The sequence below is a fragment of the Drosophila navojoa genome, chromosome X, assembly GCF_054131105.1.
Source record: "Drosophila navojoa isolate 15081-1374.11 chromosome X, UAZ_NAV_1.0, whole genome shotgun sequence".
In the NCBI taxonomy this organism is placed as follows: Eukaryota; Metazoa; Arthropoda; class Insecta; order Diptera; family Drosophilidae; genus Drosophila; species Drosophila navojoa.
This window is the reverse complement of record NC_142895.1, coordinates 18,920,999-18,947,319: the sequence shown is the minus strand read 5'-3', so window position 1 is coordinate 18,947,319 and position 26,321 is coordinate 18,920,999. Positions and strand designations below refer to the sequence as shown.

The 26,321-nt window shown below is 40.9% G+C and overlaps 1 protein-coding gene across 7 annotated transcripts; it reads left to right on the top strand.

The window, feature by feature from the left end:
* The first annotated feature begins 762 nt into the window (after positions 1-762).
* On the top strand, positions 763-25,972 carry Nt5b (5' nucleotidase B). Of its 7 annotated transcripts, none has more exons than XM_089265052.1 (10): positions 763-956; positions 1,023-1,140; positions 2,583-2,911; positions 3,376-3,455; positions 23,197-23,270; positions 23,342-23,555; positions 23,624-23,770; positions 23,999-24,119; positions 24,485-25,483; positions 25,543-25,972. In XM_089265052.1, exons 3-10 carry the CDS (start codon positions 2,804-2,806, stop codon positions 25,678-25,680), a joined length of 1,881 nt encoding a protein of 626 aa, XP_089121178.1. In that variant the 5' UTR covers positions 763-956; positions 1,023-1,140; positions 2,583-2,803; the 3' UTR covers positions 25,681-25,972. The 7 variants fall into 7 exon arrangements, with proteins under 7 accessions (XP_089121178.1, XP_030244855.1, XP_030244856.1 ...); XM_030388995.2 differs by having other exon boundaries at positions 2,471-2,911; XM_089265053.1 differs by having other exon boundaries at positions 801-962.
* The last annotated feature ends 349 nt before the right edge of the window (positions 25,973-26,321 follow it).

Genomic DNA, 26,321 nt, shown 5'->3' with positions numbered 1-26,321 from the left:
GGAAATGGCCGCAAGTGCAGCGAAGTGGCTCGTTAGATGAAGCGGAAATTTAACGGCCACCGAATGAATGTATTACACCTGCCGCAAAGAGCCTTTAAAAACTAAATCATTCTCAATTTTAAAAGCAATAATCATAATAATGGCAATAACAATAGTAATAGTGATAATAAAAATTATTAATGTAGTCCGCATGCTGAAATTCATATCGAATTAAATATGTAAGTAGTTAATTAGCCACATACATACATACATTCATATATGCGCATATACATACATTTATTTAACATTAAAACAAATGACTTTCTATATGCTAGTGCGTCATTTATCGCCTATCTTTGCGCTCTGCCCTTGAGTGCATAGTTAATGTGACACGCCCACTGTTTAGCTGGCGTCGGCTCTGGGTGGAAGCTTCTCGGCGTGCCGTTCAAACGGTTGCCGCCAAAACGCTTATGCAGTCGCGACGGCGACGGCGACGGCGACAGCGCTGCCAGCTGCTAATGAAGTTCATCAAAGCTTTAGCTTTGTTTACAAACAACGCAAAAGCTTTCGCCGGCATTGTATTGGCTGCCACAACATACGCTCATGCTGTCACGTGCTCTCTCTCTTTTCGCTCTCTCTCTGTCCCCTCTCTTTTCGCTCTCACGCAATGGCTTTCGCTCTGTCGCTTGCGGTATTTGCTTTGCGGCTACGTTGAGAGAGCGCGTGCGCTGCAAACGTCAAAATTGCAATATAAAATGTAAACGAAGGAAAAATTGTGAAAAGCGAGCGGAAAAACAACAATTAAGTGAAGAAAAATGAGAGAAAACAAAACTTAAATATAATAGAAGCCAAAGCAGAGCGAAAAGAAACAAGTAGGCAGCTAACGCGACCGCATGATAAATTAGAGTCAAATTCAATTTTTCGCCAGACGTCACAGAAAAATTTCCAATTCGCATATTCGTCGCGTCGCGCTAACTGTATATGTACAAATTTAGTATTTCATCAAATTTATGCATATATTTATATCTCTTTTTTTTCTGAAGACACAACGTGCTGGAGTAACCTTGCGAAACGCGTGTGCAAAAATCTAAGAGAAAAGCAAATAAAGTTAATTTCGTGTGCGCTCATAAGTTGCTAAAACTCTACAGCTAATTGTATCAGGTATATTGTTTGTGTGAGTGTGTGAGTGAGTGACTGATAAAAGAGTCTTCTAGAATGCAAGCTGTCAAATTAAACAAAATTCGTTTATTCTAATTCTATTTGGCCTAATTAAATAGTGTGAAAAATCGCTGCTAACTGTAAATGGTGACTCATGTGTGCGCTGTTTGTTGTTGCTGTTGCTGTTGTTGTTGCTGTTGCTGTTTGTTATAGCTGTTGCCGCACACGCAAGTGGCCCATGGCCTATGGAGTCTTATTTTTAGATCCCCGACTAAAACGTATATTACTGTGGTCCCCACTCGCACAGCCGTGATAGATCGATACACTCGACAAATATGTACATACATACACATAGATATCTATATATGTACATGCATACATACACATGCATAAGTACATATATATGTACACATAAGATAAAGAATATTTTGCTTTGCAATTAATTGGACCAAGCGCGAAAGCTAAAAAAGCGCAGCAGCAGCAGCCACCGCAGCAGCATCAACAACAGCGGCACAAACAAATATGCATACATACGTAACAGCTAGTACATATGTATGTACATGTATGCGCACTTCATCTGTATGTATGTATGTGCGTATGTTTGTATGTAACTGTTCATTAAGCTCGCAACTGCAGTCGAATTTTCGTATTATACTTTTAGGCAGCTCAACTGAATTGTTTTTGCTTTCCCTCTATGCTTTTGGCTTTACTTCAAATTCCGTTGGTTTTTTTTCTGTTCGTTCCTGCGCTTTGTTTTTGTTCGTTTCTATTTGAATGCCCTCTTTGCACGCCTAATTATGAGCGATGTTTACACAGTGTGTTTGCTGAAAATAACAGAGAGTGTCGAACTTAACAGCTAAGTGTAGAAATTTAAGTCTTTTGTTTGTGTTTTCCTTTCATAATGAAAATAGTTGATTTATCTAGTTAGCTTTTTTCAATTATTAAAAAAAAAAAACACTACACACTAAATTACACCTGCCACATGATTGGCATCGTGCCATAAAGTATGCAATAAGCTGTCGGGCCTCCAGCTGGTGAACTTGTTTGCCGCCAAATGTTGCAAGTTGCAGAGGGTTTAGCCAATTCGAGTTTGACTTTGATTTTGATGTTGATTTGACTGTTTGGAAAGCTTTTTCTTTTACAAAATTTTAACGTTAACACAATCCACAGACACACACGCACACACGCACACACACACACACCCACACACACGCACACACACACACACGCACACACGTATTTGCACCGTTCGAGTACTGTATTCGTTTGTTTGTTTATTTTTTACTTGCGACCTTGCTCAATGGCTCGCGTGAACTCGCCGCACATTTTGAAGAACTTATGCAATTGGCAGTTAATTCAGGCAACCACAATAAAACCAACAACTACAACAGTAACAGCAACAGCAACAGCAACAACAATAACCATAACATCAAAACCAATAACAGCTCAAACAGACAAAGCAAACACAAAAACAGTTAGAGCCCAAATTAGCTACTTCGATAGCCTGCTGTATAAACTGAGCGAGATCTGGAGTGGCTCTAAAACTCAACGGCTGAGCAAGAGCAACAGCAACAACAACAGAAAGAGCAACAGCAAGAGCAACAGCAGGAGCAGGACGGCAAGCATAAATAATAAAAGCGTCAGCCCCTATGCACGCTTAAGAAAAATGACAACAATGTCGTCACAAGAGGCCGATGCCAGCGTGGTTCTAGCCCAGGCGGAGGCTCAGACACACGCTCAGTGCGTGAGAGAGTACTACGACATGCCCTATCAAGTAAGTACAGCAGCGTGAGTGAGTGAGAGCGAGAGCGAGAGAGTGCCAGAGACTGTGACATCACACACACACATACACAAGTGAGCGTAAGAAACGGTACACGCTTTATGCAGACACATGCACATCAATCAGCTGCAGCAAAGCTCATTAGCTTGCTGTACCAATTGTGTCAGTCAGACACGCACACATACACACACACATACATATATATAAATACACCCACACTCATATGATTTGCCCTGCACTGATGTCCTTTTGTGCACCTAATTGCTTTTGCTGCATCGCATTCTCTTCCCCATCTTCTTCCACCTCCTTTTCAATCTCTTGTCACATGCAACTAACTTAAGATGCTTGTCTGTCTATCTGTCTCTCTGTGCGTGTGTGTGTGTGTGAGAGCCTTGCGGCCCCGACTAAACACTTTTGCTCCCCCCTCTCCTATGTCTATGTTTTTGTATCTTTTGCAGAGCGATATGAGCGACTCAGCGCCCAATACGCCCGGCCCCGGCTCGGCCCCCAAAAAGTATTACCGCCAAGCGGCTCATAGGTAAGTGTGAAACGTAATCCACCTAAACACACTAAGAGTTGCACCGACTTCCATATGACCTACAAATGTAGCAGTTGTGATATTTAGGATCTGAGATTAATTTATTACGAATATATTATATGTATATACTTGAGGTTACGGGCTTGCACTATAAGCTGTACAACTAAGAAATATTTCTAGAAATATATAATTATTTTTATTTTATTCACTTTACAACCTAGAGTGTGAGCCCGTTACCTTCCATTTAATGTCAGGTGACGTCACGCACTTGCCGCTTGGGGTCGGAGATCCAACGATTGTGGGGGTAAACAAACTCAATGTTGCGCCCGACATTGGGAGCGCCACCTCCTTGGCTCATTAGAGTGACACGAGTAGCTGCCCCAAATTCTTATCATCAGCGTCACTTGTTGTTACTGTCGATTGTCGCTTGTCGATTGTTCTCTGTTGATTTTGTTTTGTTTTTGTTTTTGTTTTTGTTTTTACTCAACCCTGTCACAGAGCAGGTGACATAGGTCATAGACTGCGCACATTTGAGCCGCTTTCGGGCCTTTCAATGGACAAGGTCAAAAGACGTGGAAATTGAATCTATTCGATGTTCATTAAATATTCCAATTAATTTTATTCTAGTATCTATCGAGGTGCGGCAAGTAGATTCAACCTGTGAGATAGATAATATAGTGAGTTACTTTTATGGTGTGACGTAATGCATCTATTATATTATATATAAAGACATATTTCTATATATTCATGATTAGTTTGATTATCTTTGAATTAGTGTTCAAAAACTTTTATAATGGGCAAGTCCGATTATTTATTAATTTAATATATTGTTCAGATTTAGCTCCCATTTTGCTTTGCAATTTCTCTCAGTGCATTCAGGCACTTTTTCGCTCAGTAATCGCTGCCCACATACGTTGCTCTTCTACGATTCTGCTTAGGGCCCATGTCGAATGCACCTTATCGCCTTATCTGAGAGGCGCAGCAACTACAACTGACAGCAAACAGCAGAGAAGAAGAAGAAGATACAACAACATCAATGAGCATGACGTGCATGTAGACTTTTTCATACACTTCCCTATCGACTGTATGGATATTTCTGTGTAGTAGTACCTGAAGAAAATAAATACATATATTGAAATGTTCAATCACAAACAATTAATCGAAGAATACATACATACATATATGCTCTATAGGGAGTTCTGTAGGGTATGTGGAATAGGTTGAGAGTATAGGCATTTACTTTTGCTATTCACAGTTCCGCATATAATATAGAAATTATGCAACTCTATATTATCTTTATAGATAATCAAGTGAGATAGGAAGTCATATCTCTATAGACATACATATTTTGGGGTATATATAATAGAGTCTTCATATATTCGCCACGATTTGATTGCTTCTCATGTTTGACAACCAGTTCTGTGGATGTTTTTTTTTTTTCATAGACTTTTAAGTGGGCATTCCGAAGTGAGTGTCAACTGCATTTTCCAATTAGAGCGTCAGGCTTCCAAGACACACACACATCTATATCTATAAGTATATACATATATCTATCTATCTGCCTATATATATTCATATAGAAATATATATGCTTGAGTCAACATCTGCGTAATGCAGCTGACATTGACACAGAGCAAACTGTTTTAGTCTGCTCTGTCGTATTACCCAATTGGAATACCCTACTTTTGGCCTCTTCCATGCCACAGGCACAATTCCGATGCTTCGAGGCGTATGTGCGCTGGTGCGTGTGTGTGTGTGTGTGTACTCGACACATATTTGCAGTTGCTGTGCCAATATTTGCCTATTTTTGTTTTCGTTCAATGGATTTGAATTTCGATTTGGATTCTTGTGGGTTGCTGCTGCTGTTACTGTTGATGTTTGTTTTTTCTCATTTTCCTAATCGACCCAATCTTGAAAATTGAAAAGCAATCTTAACCAAGTATAAATAAACAGTTATGCGCCTGAGTTGAGCAAATCATTTGGATCTACTTGATATATTCGTCCACTTATGAAATTCAAATATAAACACCAAAATCGGACTGAAGGCGACCAAAATAATTAACAATAGAGTCTAAATTTGGCCAGGTTTATCAGGCCAGTTCTTGCTCAGGGGAGCAGAGTGAGCGAGAGAGATAGAGAGGGACAGGCGAATAGATAAGTAGCTTTACTTAGTTCATTGTATTCGAGTAAGCTTAGAAGATTTAAAATATATCAAAATAGAGTCTTAAGGTACATAAGTCAACTAAGAGATACCCTGTAGATAACTCGTGTGGGTACTCTCTCTATTTATATAGAAATTATTTCTTGGATCAAACTTTATCTGTAAGCTGATCTGTATTTGAGAGCCTACAGACCACATTTAAATATATACGAATATGTCTAGGTATGATTCAGTGTATAGTCTATATTGATGTCTATTTGTAGTACCAGAAATCGATTATTTCATCTATGTACATACATATATCAAATCTAATTCAGATTGAAAGACTTACATATAATAAGATAGGTACAACTTACAAACACTTGGCGAAACCCCCTAAATATTCGCTTTCAAAGTATACAGGGTATACGAATTATATTCAAATATGATAATAGATACATATAGACTAAAAAATTTCTGTGTCAAATTTTATGGCAATCGTAAATACTATAAAAAATATATATATGCCTGCATATTTATGTACATATATATAGATATATTCCATTGAGATATCTTGTTCATAAAATGTGTGTAAATTGTTAATAAAACCAATCGAGATGCAAAGCGCGTGCCTCATAAATAGTAAAGTATTTAAATATTGATATTCATATTAAGCTTAAATACAAATACCTGTCTCTGAGTAGGTGTGTGTGTGTGTAAGTGCGTGGCCTGACAAACTATGTGGACATATGAAATATTTATGAATCCAACACAGCAAAAAACACGCTCAGCAAATCATTACTATAATTGGACAGTGCGTGGCAACAGTTTTCGCACTCACGGCGATTGTTGGGCATTTTTGATGTGCTTTACATATGTAGGCACATTAGCCTAGTACAGTGCCCGCTCGATAGCTGTGAATAATGTTTTGATTGTTAATTTCTCAAAAAAATCGAATTTAAAAGATTTGATTAACATTTCCTTCTCTTTGTTGTGAAACTCAGAATGGTTTTTGTTAGACAATGGCCCATTTGTGTCAGGGAAATCCAAGAATTTTGTGAGGTATTTGCTAATGGGAATTTCCACTGTACTCGTATTTTGTATAAATTGAATGCGTATTTGCTGTCCATTTACTTTTGGCCAGTCATCTGAATATATGGCCCCAATACAGCATATCAAAGCCAATTTGTCAGCCAATGGTGTCAAAGCAAATCAAATAATATACATACATATGTATTTGCATATCCAGCAACCTGACTAATATGTAAACACACATTTGTTGTAATATTAACAAACGAATTCATAGTTTGTCCGCTCCGTTCCGTAGATAACAAATATAAATATATATGTATGTAAGTAATGACATACATACACACATTGTATGCATATACACGTTTCACTTTGGAAAATGAGAAAAAACAAAAAAATTCCATAGCCCGTTTAGCCAAGTCACAAACCCACGCACTAATCTCCACGCCCAAACATTCAAACCAAGCTTGTGTTAATGTCCGTGTGTGTGTGTGTGTGTGTGTGTCTATGTGTGCGTGTGCGTGTGCGTGTACGTTGTCTATTGTGCGCGCTATTTATAATTTCTCATTTGCTTTCAAATGAGTCTTCCGACAGGCACTTTAAAATTTCCCTGGGTCCCAGCTATTTTCAAGCGTACTCGTCTGTCTATTTGCTTCATGGCGTGAAGATAAAAATCAATTGAAAGCAACAAAACACAACAAATTAACGCACTCACATACAGAGAAGTTTTAATACTCTGCTTGATGAAATGCATAGGCAAGCATATTCACAAGCACAAGTTCTAGTAATTAATAATTATTCATTAATACAAATGTTATTTAAGGCAAAAGATATGAGAGAGCATTTCTTAATACACGATTATCTATGTATATCTATTCGCAACCATGACGCTGAGCGATGATGTAGCTGAAATGCCGACGGCAAGAAGCGCGCCACTCGAAATAAAAGACAAAAAACTTTGTGTTTATTGCATAAAAGGCATGAAAACAACAACGCTTCAAATCGTTGAGAGGAACAATAACAACAAAGCGAGGAACGACAACAACAGCAAGAGCGACAGCAGCGAATACAAGTACACAGCTGTGCTATGTGCGCTTACTCTTTGACACGCAAATGTGTGGAGAGCTTTCGACGCCGTTGTGAGAGAGAGCATGCGCGCGTCGCTCAGCTGCCTTCGTTCTCTTTTGCTTAGTTGCCGTCTTCTTCTTCTTCTGCTTCTTCTAGTTGTTGTTAGTGCTGGCGCTGCTGCTACTACTACAGCTACTAGTGCTGCTTCCTTCCCATTTCTACTACATTGCATTCGCTCAGCGTCGCCGTCGACGCCGCTGTCAGTTGAAATTCGAACGTTGACCGAAATTGTTGCTCTCGTCATAAACTTTTCATCGCAAAAGGCAAAACAAATATTCAAACGAACCCAATTTTTTTTATGCATTTGTTTTTTAATTTCTTTTTTTTTCGTGTGCGGCACTGTGTGTTATCCAGTTCTTTATGTGATAAGCATTAAATGTTAACATTAATACAAAACAAAAAATACCGAAAATTATAAGGAAAAACAAAACAAAACAGAAACAAAACAAAAGCGGAACGCGAAGCAATAACAACAATAATAATAATAAGCACAGCTCACGTACAATATCATTCCACTTACACGCGCCGTTGTTGTTGCTGCTGCTGCTGGCGCTGCTGCTGCGCCGTCTGCGCATAGTTTCGTGACGTTTCCACCAGCCATCTGATAAGGCGCTACATATTTCATATTTCGCACGCACTCTCTCCATCGCTCTCTCACTCGCCCTGTTTCTCTCACTCTGTCATTCTTCAGCCTCCTTGTCGCTCTCTCGTACGACCTCTTTCGCTCAGCCGTTCTCTCGCTCTCGCTCGCGCGCTCTCATTGGAGAAGTGTTTCGGCGCGCTGTGCTATTTGAGTGCTCTGCAATCGTCACATCGCTTATCGGCAGCGACGCGTCGTCGCAGTTATACTGGCATTGCTCTTTGGCACCTTTGGCTAACCAGTCACAGTAGCAACAGCCAGCGCAGTAGAAATTTTACGAAAATGCCGCTAAAACATCAATCACAACAACAACAAAAACAACAACAACAAACACAGCTGCAAATGCAACAATCACATTCCAATAGCAACAACAACAACAAGAATTCCGAATCACGCGAACGAACACAAACGATTGGTGAAACGGACATGGATCAATCGGTGCTGAATGGCCTGCACTTGAACGCGGACAGCTATTATCATGGCCATAAGCGTGAGCAAGGACACAGGTGAGAGCAACAACAACAACAACAACAACCACAGCAACAGTGGCAAGAGCAACAGCGACAACCAACGACACAGCAAAAAAAGAACAGTTCAAGCAACTGCAATATGAGTCAACACCTGAGTCAACAATCATCGTTCAGTTTCGTCAAGTTTCGTCGAATTTCATCAAGATAGCATCCACTTTGCAATATGCAAAATGCTTTTTGCCTTTATCTTAATAATAATCGGCACATCTTTCTTGCTGATTATGTGTGCGACAGAGATAGCAGCAGCTGCACTGACATCTACAAATTGCTCGGCATTTATCACTCTATGCACCTAGGTATAGAGCTATATCTGCCTTAATGGGCTTGTTGAGCATATGCAATTGTGCTTCCTGTTCACGGTTTATTCATCATTTATAATTGATTTGTTGATCTTACCGAGAACTTTTTAGGATATAAATAAAAGCTATATATACTCATATAGCCCCCCTTAGGTCTTTGGCGATGTCTGCGACTGTTTTGAATATATGAAAATTATGTTGAACATATTTTTGTTCGATTTCGACTTTGACAGCCAGGCAAATTTATTTCTGATCTACACTTAGTTGTTAAATCTTATGCCGAAAAATAACTATGGACGAAAATACATTTATAAAGAAGAAGAAAAAACAAAAAGCAGTTGCCATGTTTGGCTTAGACTAAGCACAAAATGATTTATGGGCAGTGGGCTTATTTACGTTTTAGCTGATAAAATTTGCATAAATCTTGTTTTTATGAGCTGCAAAATTAGCAACTCTCTTAGCTCTCCGTACTTGGGACCAGTGGCTGTTAAATTTTAGGTAATACCTATAGGTATATATGAGGTAATTGCCAAGTTGACATAGGATTAGTTGATCAGTGCTATTAAACGTATAACGAAATTCCCCTTAATGAGATGATTTCATGCACTGTCTCAGTCTTGTCCCATGCCAGTGTTGGTCAACGCTTCACGCTTTGGTTTAGCTCTAATTAAGTTTCGTGATTCGTGCAGCTCACTTAATTTACAAAATATGACATATGCGCTTATCTTAACGCTGGTTATCAAGCCGCTTCATGTCAAACTCAGCACGATTAACAACGGATTGCCTTATCTAATCAATCTGTCAATAAATCATGCCATCAATGGCAACTACCGAAATATTCGCAAACATAAACTAATTTCGTTTCGCTTCAGGATCTCTTGAAGTTGCAGATTTCCCAAGTTCCGCATTCGCAGCTGTAATTTGCATTTCCACTCTCACTTTCCCCCACCCGCACAGGTGCAAAGTTGTTGCATATCTTAGGGGCGAATGATGTGCGCCACAATTTATCAACTGCGAGTGGGGCTGGGGCTGGGGCTCGCTTTCTGTGCCTGAGTGGAAGGGGGTTGAGTTGTTGACGTGCCCTTGGCCATGCGTGTGTCTGCCACTCTCTCTCTCTCTCGCTCTTACTCTCCCTCTCTCTCTCTCTCTCTCTCTCTCTGTTAATTATTAGCTGGCAGCGTGCCTAATTGATGTCGTCGCTTTGGCTCTGCCGGCAGCACAGGGCGTATGCGCAATTTCGATAATTTTCTAGCTTATTTTGCAAGCTCTGTATTTTTGCCAATTAATATTAATTTCTGCGCACATGTGGTCACAATAATCTGTGCTGCTGCTAATCAATGCTGATTAGGCTGGGGGCCACGCCCCTTCCGCTCTCTCTCACACACACACAGCCTGTTAACCCTTGCGTCGTAAATCAACTAAATTGACATTTATGTAATTTTCGTTTATGTTTTGCCTGTCGATTTGCATTTCATACTCTAGCGAATAACTTTGTCGAAATACTCGTCCTCCCTCTCTCTCTCTCTGGTACTGTTGTACCTCCTATCCCTCCCCCACCTTCTGGCTTGCACGTGCATCCCGGCTGAGGCGCCATTTTATCGTCAAGCTGAGCTGCCAGACGTGACCGTGCACCTGTTTTGCATGCAGCTCAATTGCAAACAATGGCTCGCCTGAATTGTCTTAAATCAAAAGGCTTTATGCAGGACACGCCCCCGGCCACCTACCGCCCCTCCCTTCCAGGCGGTAGTCCGCAGCTCCTCTCAATCCCCTTAGCCAGTCTTAGCCGCAGCCACAAATTCGATGCCTGCTTCGGGCTCACGTAGTTGCACGTTGGCAACTTTTTGCGCTGCCGGAAACGGAAGAATCGCGCCACAGCAGCGCCAACAACAGCAGCTCCCGCAGCAGCAGCAGCAGCAAAAGTTTAATGTAATTTGCATTTCATTGATATTCGACTGCAAAATGTGTGTTTGTGTTTTTTTCGTTTCTTTTCATTGGTCTCGCTTTTATTATATTTATTAAAAATAATATATTTTTTGCTTTTGCATCCAGCAAATTAATGGCTTTAACATTGTAATTGGCATAGTTTGGCTCTCTGTATACAGTAATTATTATTACCGCTGCGCGTACGAAATTTAATTTATGCAATTTTTTCCATGACTCGGGTCAAGGCCAGCGACAGGATCTACGGCTTATTGGGAATCTCTATAAACCCTATATGACAATAAATTTAATAGGTTTTATTCAATAACGAGAAGAGATTGTGGTTGACATTAGCGAAATTCGAGAGCTAAATTTCGATATAGATGTACTTATAACTAGTAATGCCACAGTCACGGTTCAAAAACAATTGATTTTGTTGGTATTTCACTATGATTTAGTATGGACCCTGCAGCAACTGCATTTTTCCATGTTAAGAGTTTGAAATTAAATGGAATAAATAGTCTATTACGGCTTACAGCGCACCCAGTAGGCGTGGACATACAGTTTTTGGCTCATCCTTAGAAGGAACTTTTTTGGAATTAAGACTTCAACATCCAGTAACTCAATTATCGAGTTTTGTTTAAGTTTAGCTTCAAGGTTAGATTATTTCAGCTCCTAGCACTCTTTCTCTCATTATATATCGTTAATCTTGGAATTAAAGGTCGAGCATTTGAAAAAAAAAACTACAATATTTCCATAATTCTTGCATGAGTAAAAGAAAAATAGATTTCCATTCGATACATTTACCTAGAAATTAACAATCATCATTTAGTCGATCTGAAAGAGGTAACAAATCCTCCGTAGCCGCAGCTTAGCTACCGCCGGACACTTTGTCATGTTGACCCATCATCAAAAGGAAAACGAAGCAAAAAAATGAACGTGAAGCGCGCAGGAAATGACAAATTGCCGGAGAGATTGACAGCTCTGTCACACTTGGCTCTCGAGCGGGCATTAGAAATCGTCAACGCGTTTACGTGCCAGCTATGAAATGCTCGCTGCATTCGAATGCGTCCGGATTGCCAGAACTAAGTGCTGAATGCATATATACGAGAGTACGTGTTGCCTGCCCTCCGAGACCGTGACATTAATTAAATATTTCAAGGATTGTCTGCAAACTGAGCTCCTGCTCACTCGCTCTTCGGCGGGTTAGAGAACGTAAATCTAAGGATGTACTATGGATAGGCAGACGGACTCACATTCCTTTATCTCTCTCTCTCTCTCTCTCTCTCTCTCTCTCCTCAGCTCGGTCTTTTCACTTTCTTTATACAATGAATTTAGGAAATCCCTTGGACCAAAGACTGCCTTCCGTTGAATTTCTTGTCAATTTTATCGGGGCCAGCAAATTGAAGAATTTAAATCTATTTAGGGATTCATATATTATGGACAGAGAGGCCCTTCACTCACTTTCTAGCTAAAGATAAAAGTTTCAGTGGTTCCACGCCTGCATTTGTATTTAGGGCGGACGGACCTTTCATTCTTTGCATATTATATTAAAGTATTCTTAGAAAAGTCCTATTAGGCTAAGGACTTGCTGTGAAAGCCTGTCGAGTGAAGTTATGTTATGGAGATTGATTGTTTGCCACGCCTGGAAGTATCAAGACTGACTGACCTCTCACAAACAAATCTCTCATTCTCTTTATAGGTATAGCTAAAAGTGTTCTCAATATAAACATAAACCTCTCACTCAATGTCGTACTAATGTGAAAACTCTCACAAGTTTCACACCTGGAAGTTGTAAATGCGGACAGATAAGCTCTCTCTTTCTTTTCTTTAACTAAAGTTTTCTGTTACATTTTTTATAGTTGAAGATGTTTCCTTCAATTCTTTAAAGGAACACTAACTAAATAATACAAATAATAATCTAGTCAAGTCTAGTCTTTATGGTCTTCCTAATCTTTCAATGCACTAATGACTTTGCCTATATATGATAAAAAGAGTCCTAGTAGCTTTTCTATTCTACCTAATATATCTATTAATTTGCAGTAATATTTACTATCTAACCATGAAAATTATCTAGGTTTTTTTCATAATTTGATGAATATTTAGTAAATGCTACAATAAGTTTCTCTTATGTATATTTCAACTAAAAATCTCTGATCTCTGGAGTCGTTAGGATCTTATGGGTTACAATTGTTGTTATTTACCAATAAAGTTCTCTATATTTTGTATTTCCTAATGAATACACAATCTTGCCTAACTTACGCTTTGATTGTACATTGATCGAGTAATTAGATCATCAATCTGTTGCGCTTAATTTATTTAGTTTCCAGGAATTTGATTTCTTTATCAATTGAGCACTTCCGCAGTGCGCTTCTTGGGCGAGACTTGGCTGCTCCACTTGAGACTATTTCTCACGCCGCCGCCTTTTGATTGAGTTAGATGGAAGCCGTGCGAAAAAAAGATGGAGAACAGAAAACGACAACAATGGCAAACAATTTAATTTACCTTTATTTATTTATTTTTTATTTGATCAATGACAATTATGCCGCTCACTTGTTGGCATTTGTCCCAGTCTGGCTGGCGGGTCCGCAGCATCAGCATCAGCCTCAGTATTGGGCATAGCCAGAGCATTGGGCTGCCCTTGGAGAGCAGAGCACAGCAGGGGTTGCTCTGCCGCACTGCTGAGGGGTGCCCAGTGGCCCTTGCTGTCTAATTAACCCCGCCATTCACATGCTAAGCCGCCTTCAATCAATTGAACGGAAAAAAGGCCTGGACTACAGGCGGCATATAGTGCGCAGATGTGGCCCCAGCCCCCCCAAACTGAGCCGGTCAAACAACGTGCAGGCCCCTCGCAGCCCGATTGACCCGCTGAACGACCCGCCCCCGATGCCGTGCTCTGGCCCAAGGCCGCACGCAATGTGCCGCTGCTTGAAAATTGAAAGTGCGAACTCCAAGAGCGCTTCAGCTGGGGTATATGCGACTAGTGAAAAGACAGGAATATATCCAAAGTTTCTACGGTTTGTAAAAGTATAGGCAAATGTTGCAAGAGCTTACTGCCAGTGGAAAATATTCCAAGTCCAGAGTATCTCTTAGTCGCGCTTAGACTCTCTTTGTTGTAGTTGTGTGTGTGTATGTGTGTGTGTGTGTGGGTTTTTTTTTTGCCCATGTTTGTTTGCATTCATCAAGTTTAGTGGACACACGCACCACCAAACGCTGGGACGACCCACGCAGCTAGACTAACTATTATGATCTCTGGGCAGGGGCAGTGAGGCCGCAGCGCGAGGTGTGAGGTGTGAGGCGGGCGGTAGGCGAAACAAGTTCTAGATAGACCATAGAACAGGTCGTTTCATTCTTTTTTCCCTAATGGCCTCAGTTTGATTTCGCTCGAAGTGCAGCTTGGACAACGCGAGCCGAACGCGAATTGTGTTTCATACAAAAGGACTCAGCCACCTTTGTATCCTTGTTCGCGTGTGTGTGCCTAATTCCATAGTGTGCTGTTGCGTGCAGTGTATTGCGCTTTTAATTCCTCGACAGGCCAAAAATCTACCTCAGCTAGGTAGCGCTCGAAACTTGAATGGACGCTGTGGACACAAATAATTGAATCCGTGCAGCAATTTCGTCCGTTGCTCCCTTAACTCTGATCACGACACATGGGAGCAACTGCGGGGGGTCTGTCCGTAGCACAATGTGCAAAAATAGTTGCAGTTATAGTTAAAATATCTGAGGATCTTTCCTTTATATGCATTGCTGAGTTATAGTCAGAGTTGTTGTTCTGATCTGAGCTATATTTCTCCGTTTCTTGGTCTGTTCAATGTACCATATATTGAGAGTCGATCGTCTACTGTTCACTTTCTTATATCTGCTTACTCCTTCATCTCTGTTCTCTCTAGCTGTTTCTTTCTTACATGTAATTGTAGCCGTTCGATTGGCTATTGGCACCTTTAGCTATTTTGCCTCAATCTGTCAGCTGCATTAGTCTCTACTCTTCACTAATTTCAGTGCTATTGATATATTCCTGCCTCTCTTTGCCTTTCATTATATCTACATACATTTCAGTCTATCTCACTCCCTCACTATTTCCCTATCTCTAATTGTGAATACATATTTATCTAATATACATATGTATTTATATGATGTTACATATATATACATGTAATGATATATGTATATCTCCTCTCATAATAATATTTACTAATGAGAATTTCATTGTAGCCTTAGTAGATAGCTAATAGGTAGCTATTGATGTCTATCTCTCACTATCTGTCTGTCTCTCTCTCCTTCTCTTCCTCTCTCTCACTTTCTCCTTCTCTTTCACTCTCTTCGGGGGAGAGATTTTTGCTCTCTTTTCGATATATTCCTTCTCAGTCTGTGAAGTATTCAAACCTTAACTATAGCCATATGGGCTCCATTTCTCTCTTTGTCTGTTCCTCTCTCTTTTACTATGTATCTATCTAGCAATCTATAGATTTATCTCTCGCTCTCTCTTCCTCTCTCTCTCTCCCCCTCTCTTCCCCATCTCTCTCACGCACTTTTCTCAGCTTCATTCCACTTGTCCAATGCTTCACACAAACATTCAGTTGTTGCTCAATTCTGTTGACTAGTGTAAATGCTCTTCCTGCCACATTTATTGTCACTTGGCTACACGTGTGGCTGAGTGTGTATACGTGCGTGCGTGCGTGTGTGTGAGCTACTGCTTATGTACATATGTGTGCGTCTGTGTGATGTTTGTTAGGCTATTCGGTTTTGTGGTTATGCTTATTAAGTCAATTATCGCCCAATTGTGCCAGATCGGCTGCGCATGTTGTGGCCAGCAAGAGGTCCCAAGCTCAAGGTCTCTGCTACTCCTGCTACCACTCCTGCTCCTGCTCCTGCTCCTGCTGCTGCTGCTGCTGCTATTTGCGCACTGGGCTTTGCCTCGTGCTGCCATGCTAGTTATTCGAAATGTTGGTGTTTGTTTGTAATTTGGATTTTAATTGGACGCACATTGAGCAGGAAGACCCGAGCATCACAACTGTCGGCTCCCATGCGGCATATCTAGTTTGACCTTGGCAAAGAATTCAATTTATCCCAGCCTGGGGCTCTCAATGCCATTTCGCTTCGTTCCAGCCAGATTCTTGCGGCCAACTGAGTGCGGAACTGGTTCACCTTGAACGCACCCACACAACAGGAGTATGCAGAGCGATTCAATGGCAACTAGATTAAGCACTGGCATGGACACAATGTTGGGAAACCCATTCGCAGCATTGCTGCAGCAGACAGCTAATTAATGCGGCACGAGTATGTGCTATGTGCCTCGAAGATCTGCTGCATTGTTAGCTAACAGCTAGTTAAAGTGTTTGAACTCAATTGGCTGCCTCCCATTGGAATGGTCAGCTGGCGTTGCTCTGCGCTTTTCCCAGCCCTTGCCCAGCCTGGCAGCTTGTGGCGGCCTGGGCCCTGCATGTGCAGGTGACAGGCGCACTTGCCCGCCAGACAATGGCAGCCCGATGGCCGTAACAGGAGCAACAACAGCGACAACTGCTGGCTCAGCTCTGGCCAGCCGAATTGTCAGCTGCACTTGATGATGGCGAAACAAACGAATGTAATTCTGTAATATGATTCAATGGTGAGCAGCAAAGGGCCCTCTATGAGGCACACGCCGCGCTGACTCTGGCCCTTTACGTAACGACTTTGAGCAGAAAACTCAACAGAACCAGCAAAGCTCATATGCTCTGCTTTCATTTGCTTTACTTGGGAGCTGAGATTAAGTTAAGCTTAGTCAAGGGCTTTGATTGAGAAGCTTTAAGCGGAGTTAAAGTCGTTGCCGTCTTTCAATGTAGAGCTGATCAATTTTTGCTGGCAGGTTGTTAGTTTGTCAATCACACATACAGACACCCTCTCCCTCTCTCTCTGTCTCTCTCTCTACCCCTCTGGCACTCGCCAACACTTTATCAAATGTGTCCGACAAATTACGCAATTGGCAAATTGAAGAGCCGTCGCCTGTTATGCATCATAAACCGTTAGCCAGCCCAGTGTCCGTACATGGCGCATGTAATTGGCAACTGTGGCATCGATTGTCATTATCGTGCTTGATCCGGAACTGAATCAGCTGCAACGCCAGCAGCGACAGCAGCAGCAGCAGGAGGCGGATGTGGCGTAATAAAATTATTGTCGCCAGTGCGTTTGCAGTTCGTTCGCACGGACAATGGCCATAACAATCAGTTCACATCCCTCGCACAGCTGTCACCCTCTCACTCTCTCTCTCTCTCTCTCGCTTGCCCTGTGAATACCGTTTAGCATGTTGTCTAGCCGCAAGCATTGCTGCCGTCTGTCCGTGATTCAATGTCTCGATTGAAGCAGAGCTTAGGGCTTCAGACTTGAACTAAATAGTTTTATGAAAGCTTCAACTTTTAAGCGCCTTTCGATTCAGTTGAAATGCAAGACAAAAGAGGAATATATACCAAATATATGTATATATATATATAAATAATAATATACAGCTGTGGTCATAAAAATAGCAGCAGTTTGCTAAACAACTGACATAAACCTAATTTATGTAGCTAGAATAATGCTAAATAGTATTACTATACTATTTGAAGTATATATGGAGAAATTCTCTCAAATTTGTACCAAAGGAACATCTAAATTAATAACCGAATATGTTAAGCTCAAAGTTTGGCTGAAATGGGTTCTAGAAAATTATTTTTATTCTTCTTTATTCTACTCCAACATTTCCCTCAGTCATGCGATTATTTTTGTGACCACAGCTGTATATGGGTATATATATATATATATATATTTAAAGCGCAATACAAACCCAACTATGCAACACAACAACAACAACAGCAACAACGGCAACGGCAACGACAAGCAGAGCTCAAGTCTAAACTCTTGTAATGCCAATTGCCAAGGAGTTGCAGCAACAACAGCAGCAACAATTGCCGCACAGCAGCAGCCACATGCAGTGGCAGCTGTTGCAGCTGTGCCGCAAACAGATTTGCATGCCGACACCTTGTTGTTGCTGCAACTGCCAAATATTAACAGCAACAACAACGCCAGCAACAGCAACGCCAGCAACAACAATCAGCAGCCAAGAACAACAACAGCCTTGCACCTTCCACTAAATTCGTAAGTCTAAAGCGCGAAACAAAAGCGAAACGAACAAGAAGAAGAAGAAGAAGCAGAGAATCAACACGAAACTTTTACAATTTTGTGCAGCAAACTGAAGGAATTTGAAATAATGAGAGTTGCAATAACATTGCTAGACAGCCTCTCTCTCTCTCTTTCTCTCTCACACTCTCTCTCTCACTCTGTCTTTCTCTCTTCCATTTACGCACATACACATGCAAATCATTTCCAACAGTTGCTTTCGCTCTTGAGACAATTTTCGAGCAGAATTTTCCTTTTGTTTTGTTGATCAATCGAAGGCGACGACAATAAAGATGGCAATGGCAATGGCAATGCCAATGGCATTGACAATGGCAATAGCCATAGCAATGGCAATGGCAATGGCGCATGCTGCATGCAAATGTCAACAGCCCAATTAAAATGCCAATCTGCAACAACAACAACAACAACAATGGCAAATCTTTTGGTTTAAAGAGCAAACATAGACCCCAGCGATGGCGAGATACCCAGCCAGACCTTTGCCAGTGTTGAGTTATTTGTAATCTTTTTGGCGCTCACTCAGTTCCGCACGCTTTTGTTGATTTGTGAGTGCGATTAGCACTATCAGCGATCGACGGTGTGCATACTACAATATATCTAGTACATATATATATATAGTATATATGACTTGCAATCGATTGCGCACTTTCGTGTCGTGCCAGCGTGTTGCCATCATCATTGTTGTCTATGCTTTGATCATTGTTGTTGCTTTACTTTTCATTTCAAAATGCAAAGCAACAATGGCTATGCTGATCGATGAGACTCGCTTGCATCTAATGCTGAAGATCTCATAAACGTAACTCTCATAATTGTGAAGGTTTTCTAAACATGAAAATACATTCATAATAAAAGATTCGATTGTTTTAGAGTCACAATTTTAATTTGAAGAGAGAAGCAAAAGATTTATTTATTTTATTTTTATTTTCATTTTTATTTTAATTTGTAATTTATTTTATTTTTATCTCTTTTATGCATATATAAAATTTGTATAACATTCAAGAAGATCTAAATGCAATTGATGCAGTAAATTGCTAAACTATTGCCCCCGAAAGAGAGAAGCAAATGCAATAAGTATTCTTATCTTGTAACAGTTATCTAATTATCAATATATTTGTTGAAGATTGGAAAGTGTAAGCTCTGTTGAAAGTCAACTGAAAGAAAGAAGCAAATGAGATAAGTTTTTCTTATCTTGTAACAGTTATATAATTATCAATAAAGATGTAACCAGAGAGAATGTTACTGATAGTGTTGAGAGAGCAGCAAATTCGAAAAGTTTTTCCTATCTAGTAACAGTTATTCAATTATCAATATTTATTCATTAAAGATCTAACTATCCAAGAGAGAGAGCTCAATTTTAACACAAAGAGCGAAGCGTGGGATCGAAACTATATGAGAGAGTGGAAATTATTTGAAATTCGGCTGTAAGACAGAAACAATGTAGATAATTATTCTTGTGCTAATGATAATCGTAAACAAACTTAATGAGCTTAATAGGCAATTCGTTTTTTAATTTACATTTCATTTATTCAGAGAAACAAAGTGCACACAAACATATTTGTTTATATCTAAGTATACCCCGCGCTATGTTCTAGTATTTTTATTGATATTATGCGAAACTATATATACGCTAGTATTTTCATGGAAATTATCGAGAGAGTTTTTGGTAAAAATATCAAACGAGATGGCTATAATTAAAAATTCTCATTTATGTACTCAGAAATTGTTTTGTCAGCTTCAAAAATGAATTTTAAATCAATTAGGATTTTCTTGATACTAAACTTTTGTGAAGTTTAGTTTCTGCTTCCATTAATTGAATTTTTCATATTTAATTCGCTTTGATTATCGTCAAAGTGCGCAGCGCAGCTAAATTAGGCGCCTCGACTGCTGGCATTGCATTTTGTGATTATTTTTAGCATTAAATTTTGTTTTTCCGCTCGTGTTGTTGTTGTTTTTATTAAGTGCCGCTCAAGAAGAACGACACAAACAAATAACAAATAAATAAGCAACAGCCGCAAAATGAACTCGTCAGATTAGTGTGAAATTATTTGCGATTTCTTATTTGATTAGGCTATTTATAGAGAGGCTGCAGACAGCAGGAGACGGCAGCAGGAGACGGACTGCAGATTGCATTTGCCATCTGAATCGATGACATCGATAATAATTGCTTTGCCGGGCTAACACCTAATTGATTTTTAGACGAACGCCCAACTTGTTTCCCCCTTACCCGAGTTGGCAACGTTTACAAACTGTTTGCAATAATTACAGTTTTTTGGCCAGAGTTTAAGATGCTTTCCATCTCTGGTATTCGTTGACTCTGTCCCTCTCTCTCTCTCTCCCTCTCTCTGTAATCACACTGTCTGTCTGTCTCCCTCTCTCTGTGCTTTCTCTGGCTCTGTGTCAGATTTATGCACTTTGTTCGAATTTGGGTTAAACAACAAGCAGCAACAACACCAACAACAACGAGCAGCTGGATTCTGCGGAAAGGATGCAACTTTTCGCTTATTTGGCAAATTTTCAAGTGAAGCAAATTGCAAAAGCGACAACAAAATAAATAAACGCACACACACACAAACACACACACACACATACACACACATATACATTGCTTACAATATATCTGACAAACAAGAACAAGAAAAATCGAAAAATCTGTGACAAATTGTTCTTGACTAAGCAAAAGTCTCAATATGCTGTTGAGCCCATATTAAAGCTAGCTAATATAATTTGACTCAGTTGAAAGCACTTGGGGATTTTATGCCATATTATTCATATACATTGTTTGAGTTGCCATCTCTCCAACTCTAATAGCTGTGCTCTGTTTCCATATGCTTCCGATGTCGCTTCGTCTCTCCCATATCTCTTACAATGTCAGAGACTCTTATTCTCTTATTCTTCTCGTTTATCGAAATCAGAGCGAACCCATGCCGAATACATATGTAGCCCTCTCAGTCTCACTCAGCATCTCTGACTACACTACATTCTTAGTATGAGCTATCCGTCTCTCTCTAATATCATGCCCTGCTTTCTCTCTCTCTCTCTCTCTGATTAAAATATATGCTCAGTATGAGTTATCCGTCTCTCTCTAATATAATGCCCTGATTTCGCTCTCTCTCTCTCTCTCTCTCTCTCTCCCTCCCTCTCTCCCTCTCTCTGATTACAATACATCCTCAGTATGAGCTATCCGTCTCTCTCTAATATCATGCTATTCTATACTTTCTAACCAACTTTATGAATGCTATAATCCCATTTTCTATTCATGTTCAAGATTTAGTAGAGGATATAAAGGAAAATTACGGCACCCAGACACACTTTTGGTGCTTTAATCAAATTTGTTGTTGGCAATTTAAAAGCTTTCGCTAGTTGCCTAAAAAATCGACGCTTTCGCTTGCCCTTTCCAAAAAAACAACAAAAAAATTGGATGGCAAGCGAAGCGCTACCAATGCTGCTGTTGCTAATGAGTTTTGCCGCAATTGGGGGCGTAACGCTAATGGGCGTGGCTATCACAGCAAAACACACAGCCAGACAGGCAGAGTGCGAGAGAGAGAGAGAGAGAGAGGGAGAGAGCGAGGGATAGAAGGACACACACAGAGAGGGAGAGAGAGAAGGGGCGTGTCAACGCCCACAACAAGTTTTTTACACTAATTGCTGGCCGCAGAGCGGCCTGCGGCCAACGTGAACCACATCCAAGTTCCGTTGTTAAGAACAATTGCATTTGGACGTTGTTTTTCTTTGAATGGCGCTTAAGCCAAATGTGTGGTCCTTATATATTGTATTGAATTTGCCTGAATTCACAATTGCTCAATTGCATTTCGCATTTCGCATTTCGTATTTCGCATTTTTCACTTTTCCGTTTGCCTTTTGCGCAGTGCAATGCTATGGCCGTGAAGCTGCTTGATAACCCCGGCGAACAGTTCGGTTTGGGGTTAGCCAAAAGGGGGGAGCCGCGTCGATGCAATTGCAAAGTCAGCGATAAGCCAACTTGCATCAGACCATCTGTGACGTCAGCGGCGATCACAAATATTTGCGAGCAAGACAATTAACTGATTGAGCTAAAGCAGAAATAATATTGCAAAGTTTCCTCCATTATACGATTCTATCAAATGTTGGTCGGTAAACTTTTAAGTATATATAGTATATAAAGTAAATTCATATATTTAAATTAACTTTATTTTTATTGATTATTATTTTGAGAACGAAATATCAATACAATTTTGTTGCTCATGAAGATAAGTAAGAGGAAGAAAAGTAAGACTGAAGAATACTCATGCACGATCCCAACGGCAACAGTTCTAGAATATTGCAAGATATAGGGCTTACGTATCTACATCTTATACATCTCCAATGTATATCAACGGATTGTTCTTACTGCCGAAGAACTTTTACTTCGTGCATTAGTCTAACATCATATATATTACATATCTTCTTCTTCTAGTACTACTAGTTAACTCTAAAAAGAAGCTAAGATTACTAAAAATCAAATTAAAATCAAACTTCAATTAATAATTTATAGGAATTTATATATTTTATACTGTTCTGATAACTTAATCAATGAATTGTTATTATTTAATTATTTATTATTAATTAAAATTAGAATAATAGTTTAAAGGTGAACTAATGATAGCACCGTTAAAAAAAAAAAAAATCACTTTGTCAGCTTATCAGCTACCAATTTTCCTTCCAGCTCTAATTTTATGCTTGGCGCCTGAAGTTAGGCAATATTTATTTTGCTACGCATAAAATCAAAAGTGGAATATCAAAGCACAATTTTAGTTACTTTAGTTATTTTTATAATTATCTAATTTGTTGTTGGGAATAAATATGTAATACATATTTAATATACAATATATTTAGTATATATCAAGTTGTTGACGATCAATATTAAAATCTTTCGAAATATTCACTCTTTCAGAGTCTTTGTGAACCGATCGCTGCATTTGGAGAACATTAAGTACTATGGCTTCGACATGGATTACACCTTGGCAGGTGAGTACACCGAGTCTGGTAGAAATAGATGAGATTATTTTTAAATATTTCTATAAACCCTCTACATTTAGAGTACAAATCGCCGCAATATGAGCAGCTGGGCTTCAATTTGGTCAAGGAGCGACTCGTCTCGATGGGCTATCCGAAGGAGATATTGCAGTTCGAGTACGATCCGACATTTCCAGTGCGTGGCCTGTGGTTCGATACGCTCTACGGCAATCTGCTGAAGGTGGATGCCTATGGCAATATTCTGGTCTGTGTGCATGGCTTTGAGTTCATCAAGCAGTAGGTTTCACTGTGCTAGAGTAAGAGCTGTAGTACGTTAAACTAATAATGTATTCCCCCTTTGACAGCCATCAGGTGTACGAGCTGTATCCCAACAAGTTCCTCAAGCTGGACGAGTCTAGGGTCTACGTGTTGAACACTCTATTCAATTTGCCCGAAACCTATTTGCTGGCCTGTCTGGTCGATTTCTTTACCAACAGCAAGGATTTTGTTCGGTGAGTTGAGGCTAAATGTTGTGTTCGACGCACGCTTCCCAGCTGCTGCGCTCTGTCTATCTGTATGTCGCCTGTGTCCAACTCTGGATGCTCCTTTATCCCTCCCACACACACACACACACTGTCTCGCTCCCTCTCTCTCGCGCTCTCTCTCTCTCTCTCTCTCTTTGTCTGTCACTGTCTTACTCGCTCACTCTCTCTCTCTATGTCTATTCGTATACCCAACAGCGTTGAACGCGGAATCAAAGCTGGTGATTTTCTATTTACGTATAAGTCGATTTTCCAGGACGTGCGACGCGCCGTCGACTGGGTGCATTCCGATGGCGATCTGAAGCGTCGTACCACACAGGTGAGTCCCAGCATTCATTAATCAGCTTTACTAAAATTTACCCTTGTCAGACACGAAGATCTACGTACTCTAGTACCCTTAGTTGATGTTCGTACTCAAACTGAAATGAGATCGTAGGGTTTTTCATTGATAATAACAATTGGAGATACTCTATGTTGATCCTTAGCAGAAATTCAATGTGTTTATAGAATTATTCTGGACCGTTCTCTCTGTAGAAGAATTTCCTAACCTCTACTCCTCCTCCTGTTTATGCACTTCGATCCAATGAATGTTTCTCTACATTGATTCAGTCGTCTAGCTGTATACCTTCAAGCTGTATCCCTCCGCTATTTGCCAACTGATTTTCACCTTTCGCGTCTCCACAGAACATGGCCTACTACGTGAAGAAGGACAAACGTCTGCCGACGGTTCTGTGCCGCATTCGGGAGTCGGGCGCGAAGCTGTTCATGCTGACCAACAGCGACTACACGTACACCAATGAGATCATGACCTATCTGTTCGACTTTCCGCATGGCGCCAATGCCGATGAGCCGCATCGGGACTGGAAGAGCTATTTCGATGTGATTGTGGTGGATGCGCGCAAGCCGTTGTTCTTCGACGAGGGCACGGTGCTGCGGCAGGTGGATACGGAGACGGGTGACCTGAAGATTGGCACGCACATTGGGCCGCTGCAGCCGGGGCAGGTGTATTCGGGCGGCTCGTGCGAGCTCTTCACCAAGTTCATCAATGCCAAGGGCAAGGACGTGCTGTACGTGGGCGATCACATCTTCGGCGACATACTCAAGTCGAAGAAGATACGCGGCTGGCGCACGTTCCTCATTGTGCCGGAGCTGGTGCGGGAGCTGAACGTGTGGACGGAGGAGTGCCAACTGTTTGCGGAGCTACAGAATCTGGACATCAAGCTGGGCGATCTGTATCGCGACCTGGACTCGAGTGCCAAGGTGAAGCCGGACATATCGCAGCTGCGCACCTGCATCCGGGATGTCACACACAAAATGGACATGGCCTACGGCATGATGGGCTCGCTATTCCGCTCTGGCTCGCGCCAGACCTTCTTCTCCAGCCAGGTGGTCCGATACGCCGACGTCTATGCCGCAACGCTGCTCAATCTCATCTATTACCCATTCTCCTACATGTTCCGCGCCCCGGCCATGCTGCTGCCCCACGAGTCGACGGTGGCCCACGATCAGGCCCACCAGCCGCCACCGCCGCTGGCGACCGCCTCCTCGGTGGCCGCCCTGGACGGTGCCAGCAGCAGCGCCGTCGCATCCAAGCTCAACTCAGCGCTGCGCAATGACGAAGTCATCGCTGGCAGCAATGCGCCGGCGAAGGAGGGCAACAGCGGCAAGGACTTGCATCGCGCGGTAAGCTCTTGAGAATCGAGTGGGTGACCCCTTGGCTAATCATCTTCTCCATTTCGCAGAGCTCCATTGTGCACACGCGCCCATCGACGCCCACTGTGGTGACTCACACACACGACGAGGACTACTCGGAGGAGGAGGAGTCGGCCAGCGGGGCAGAGTCATCGGCGGAGCAGCAGAAGCGCGAGGCCTCCGACTAAATGAATTACCAATCTGTCGCTCACTCCCCCCTGTGCGGAGATCATCGAATTTGCAAATCCTATTTCTGTGGTCAATTTGGCAGATCTACTCCGTATACCTAAGCGAAGGTTGCAGTCTCCTTCTACCCCCCATTGCAACTAGTGAGAAACAAGCGATTTTTTTTTTTCGATTTTACATATACAATTATAAAGTCTATATAATATATATAATATATATACACTAGCTGGTTGGTTCCATTTGCCCAAAAAATATATAGAAAATGTATTTTGTAACAAAAAAAAAGAGAGAAAATCAAATCATGTTTCCTTAATTCCTAAAGCGATTCGGTTAGTTTAAGCTGTGGGAATCTGAGAAAAAAAATGAAAGACTCATGACTGTTTAATAGCAGTTGAAGGTTTTCATGATCTTGAAGAATGTTACTGAGTGAATATCAACTGAGGGACGTTTCCGATAGGTAAAGAAATCAGGACGGTATTCCACTATCAATAGAGCGCTTTTGTCTTGATCAGAAATAACTCGTTGCCGTATAAGACAATATACAGAAATAACCCTTTGTTTTCAAAGAGTAGGATCAACTTACTCAGAACCGCTCTTCAAGAAAAACTATGTTTTGATTTGAATCAAGTAAATTCTGTTACAT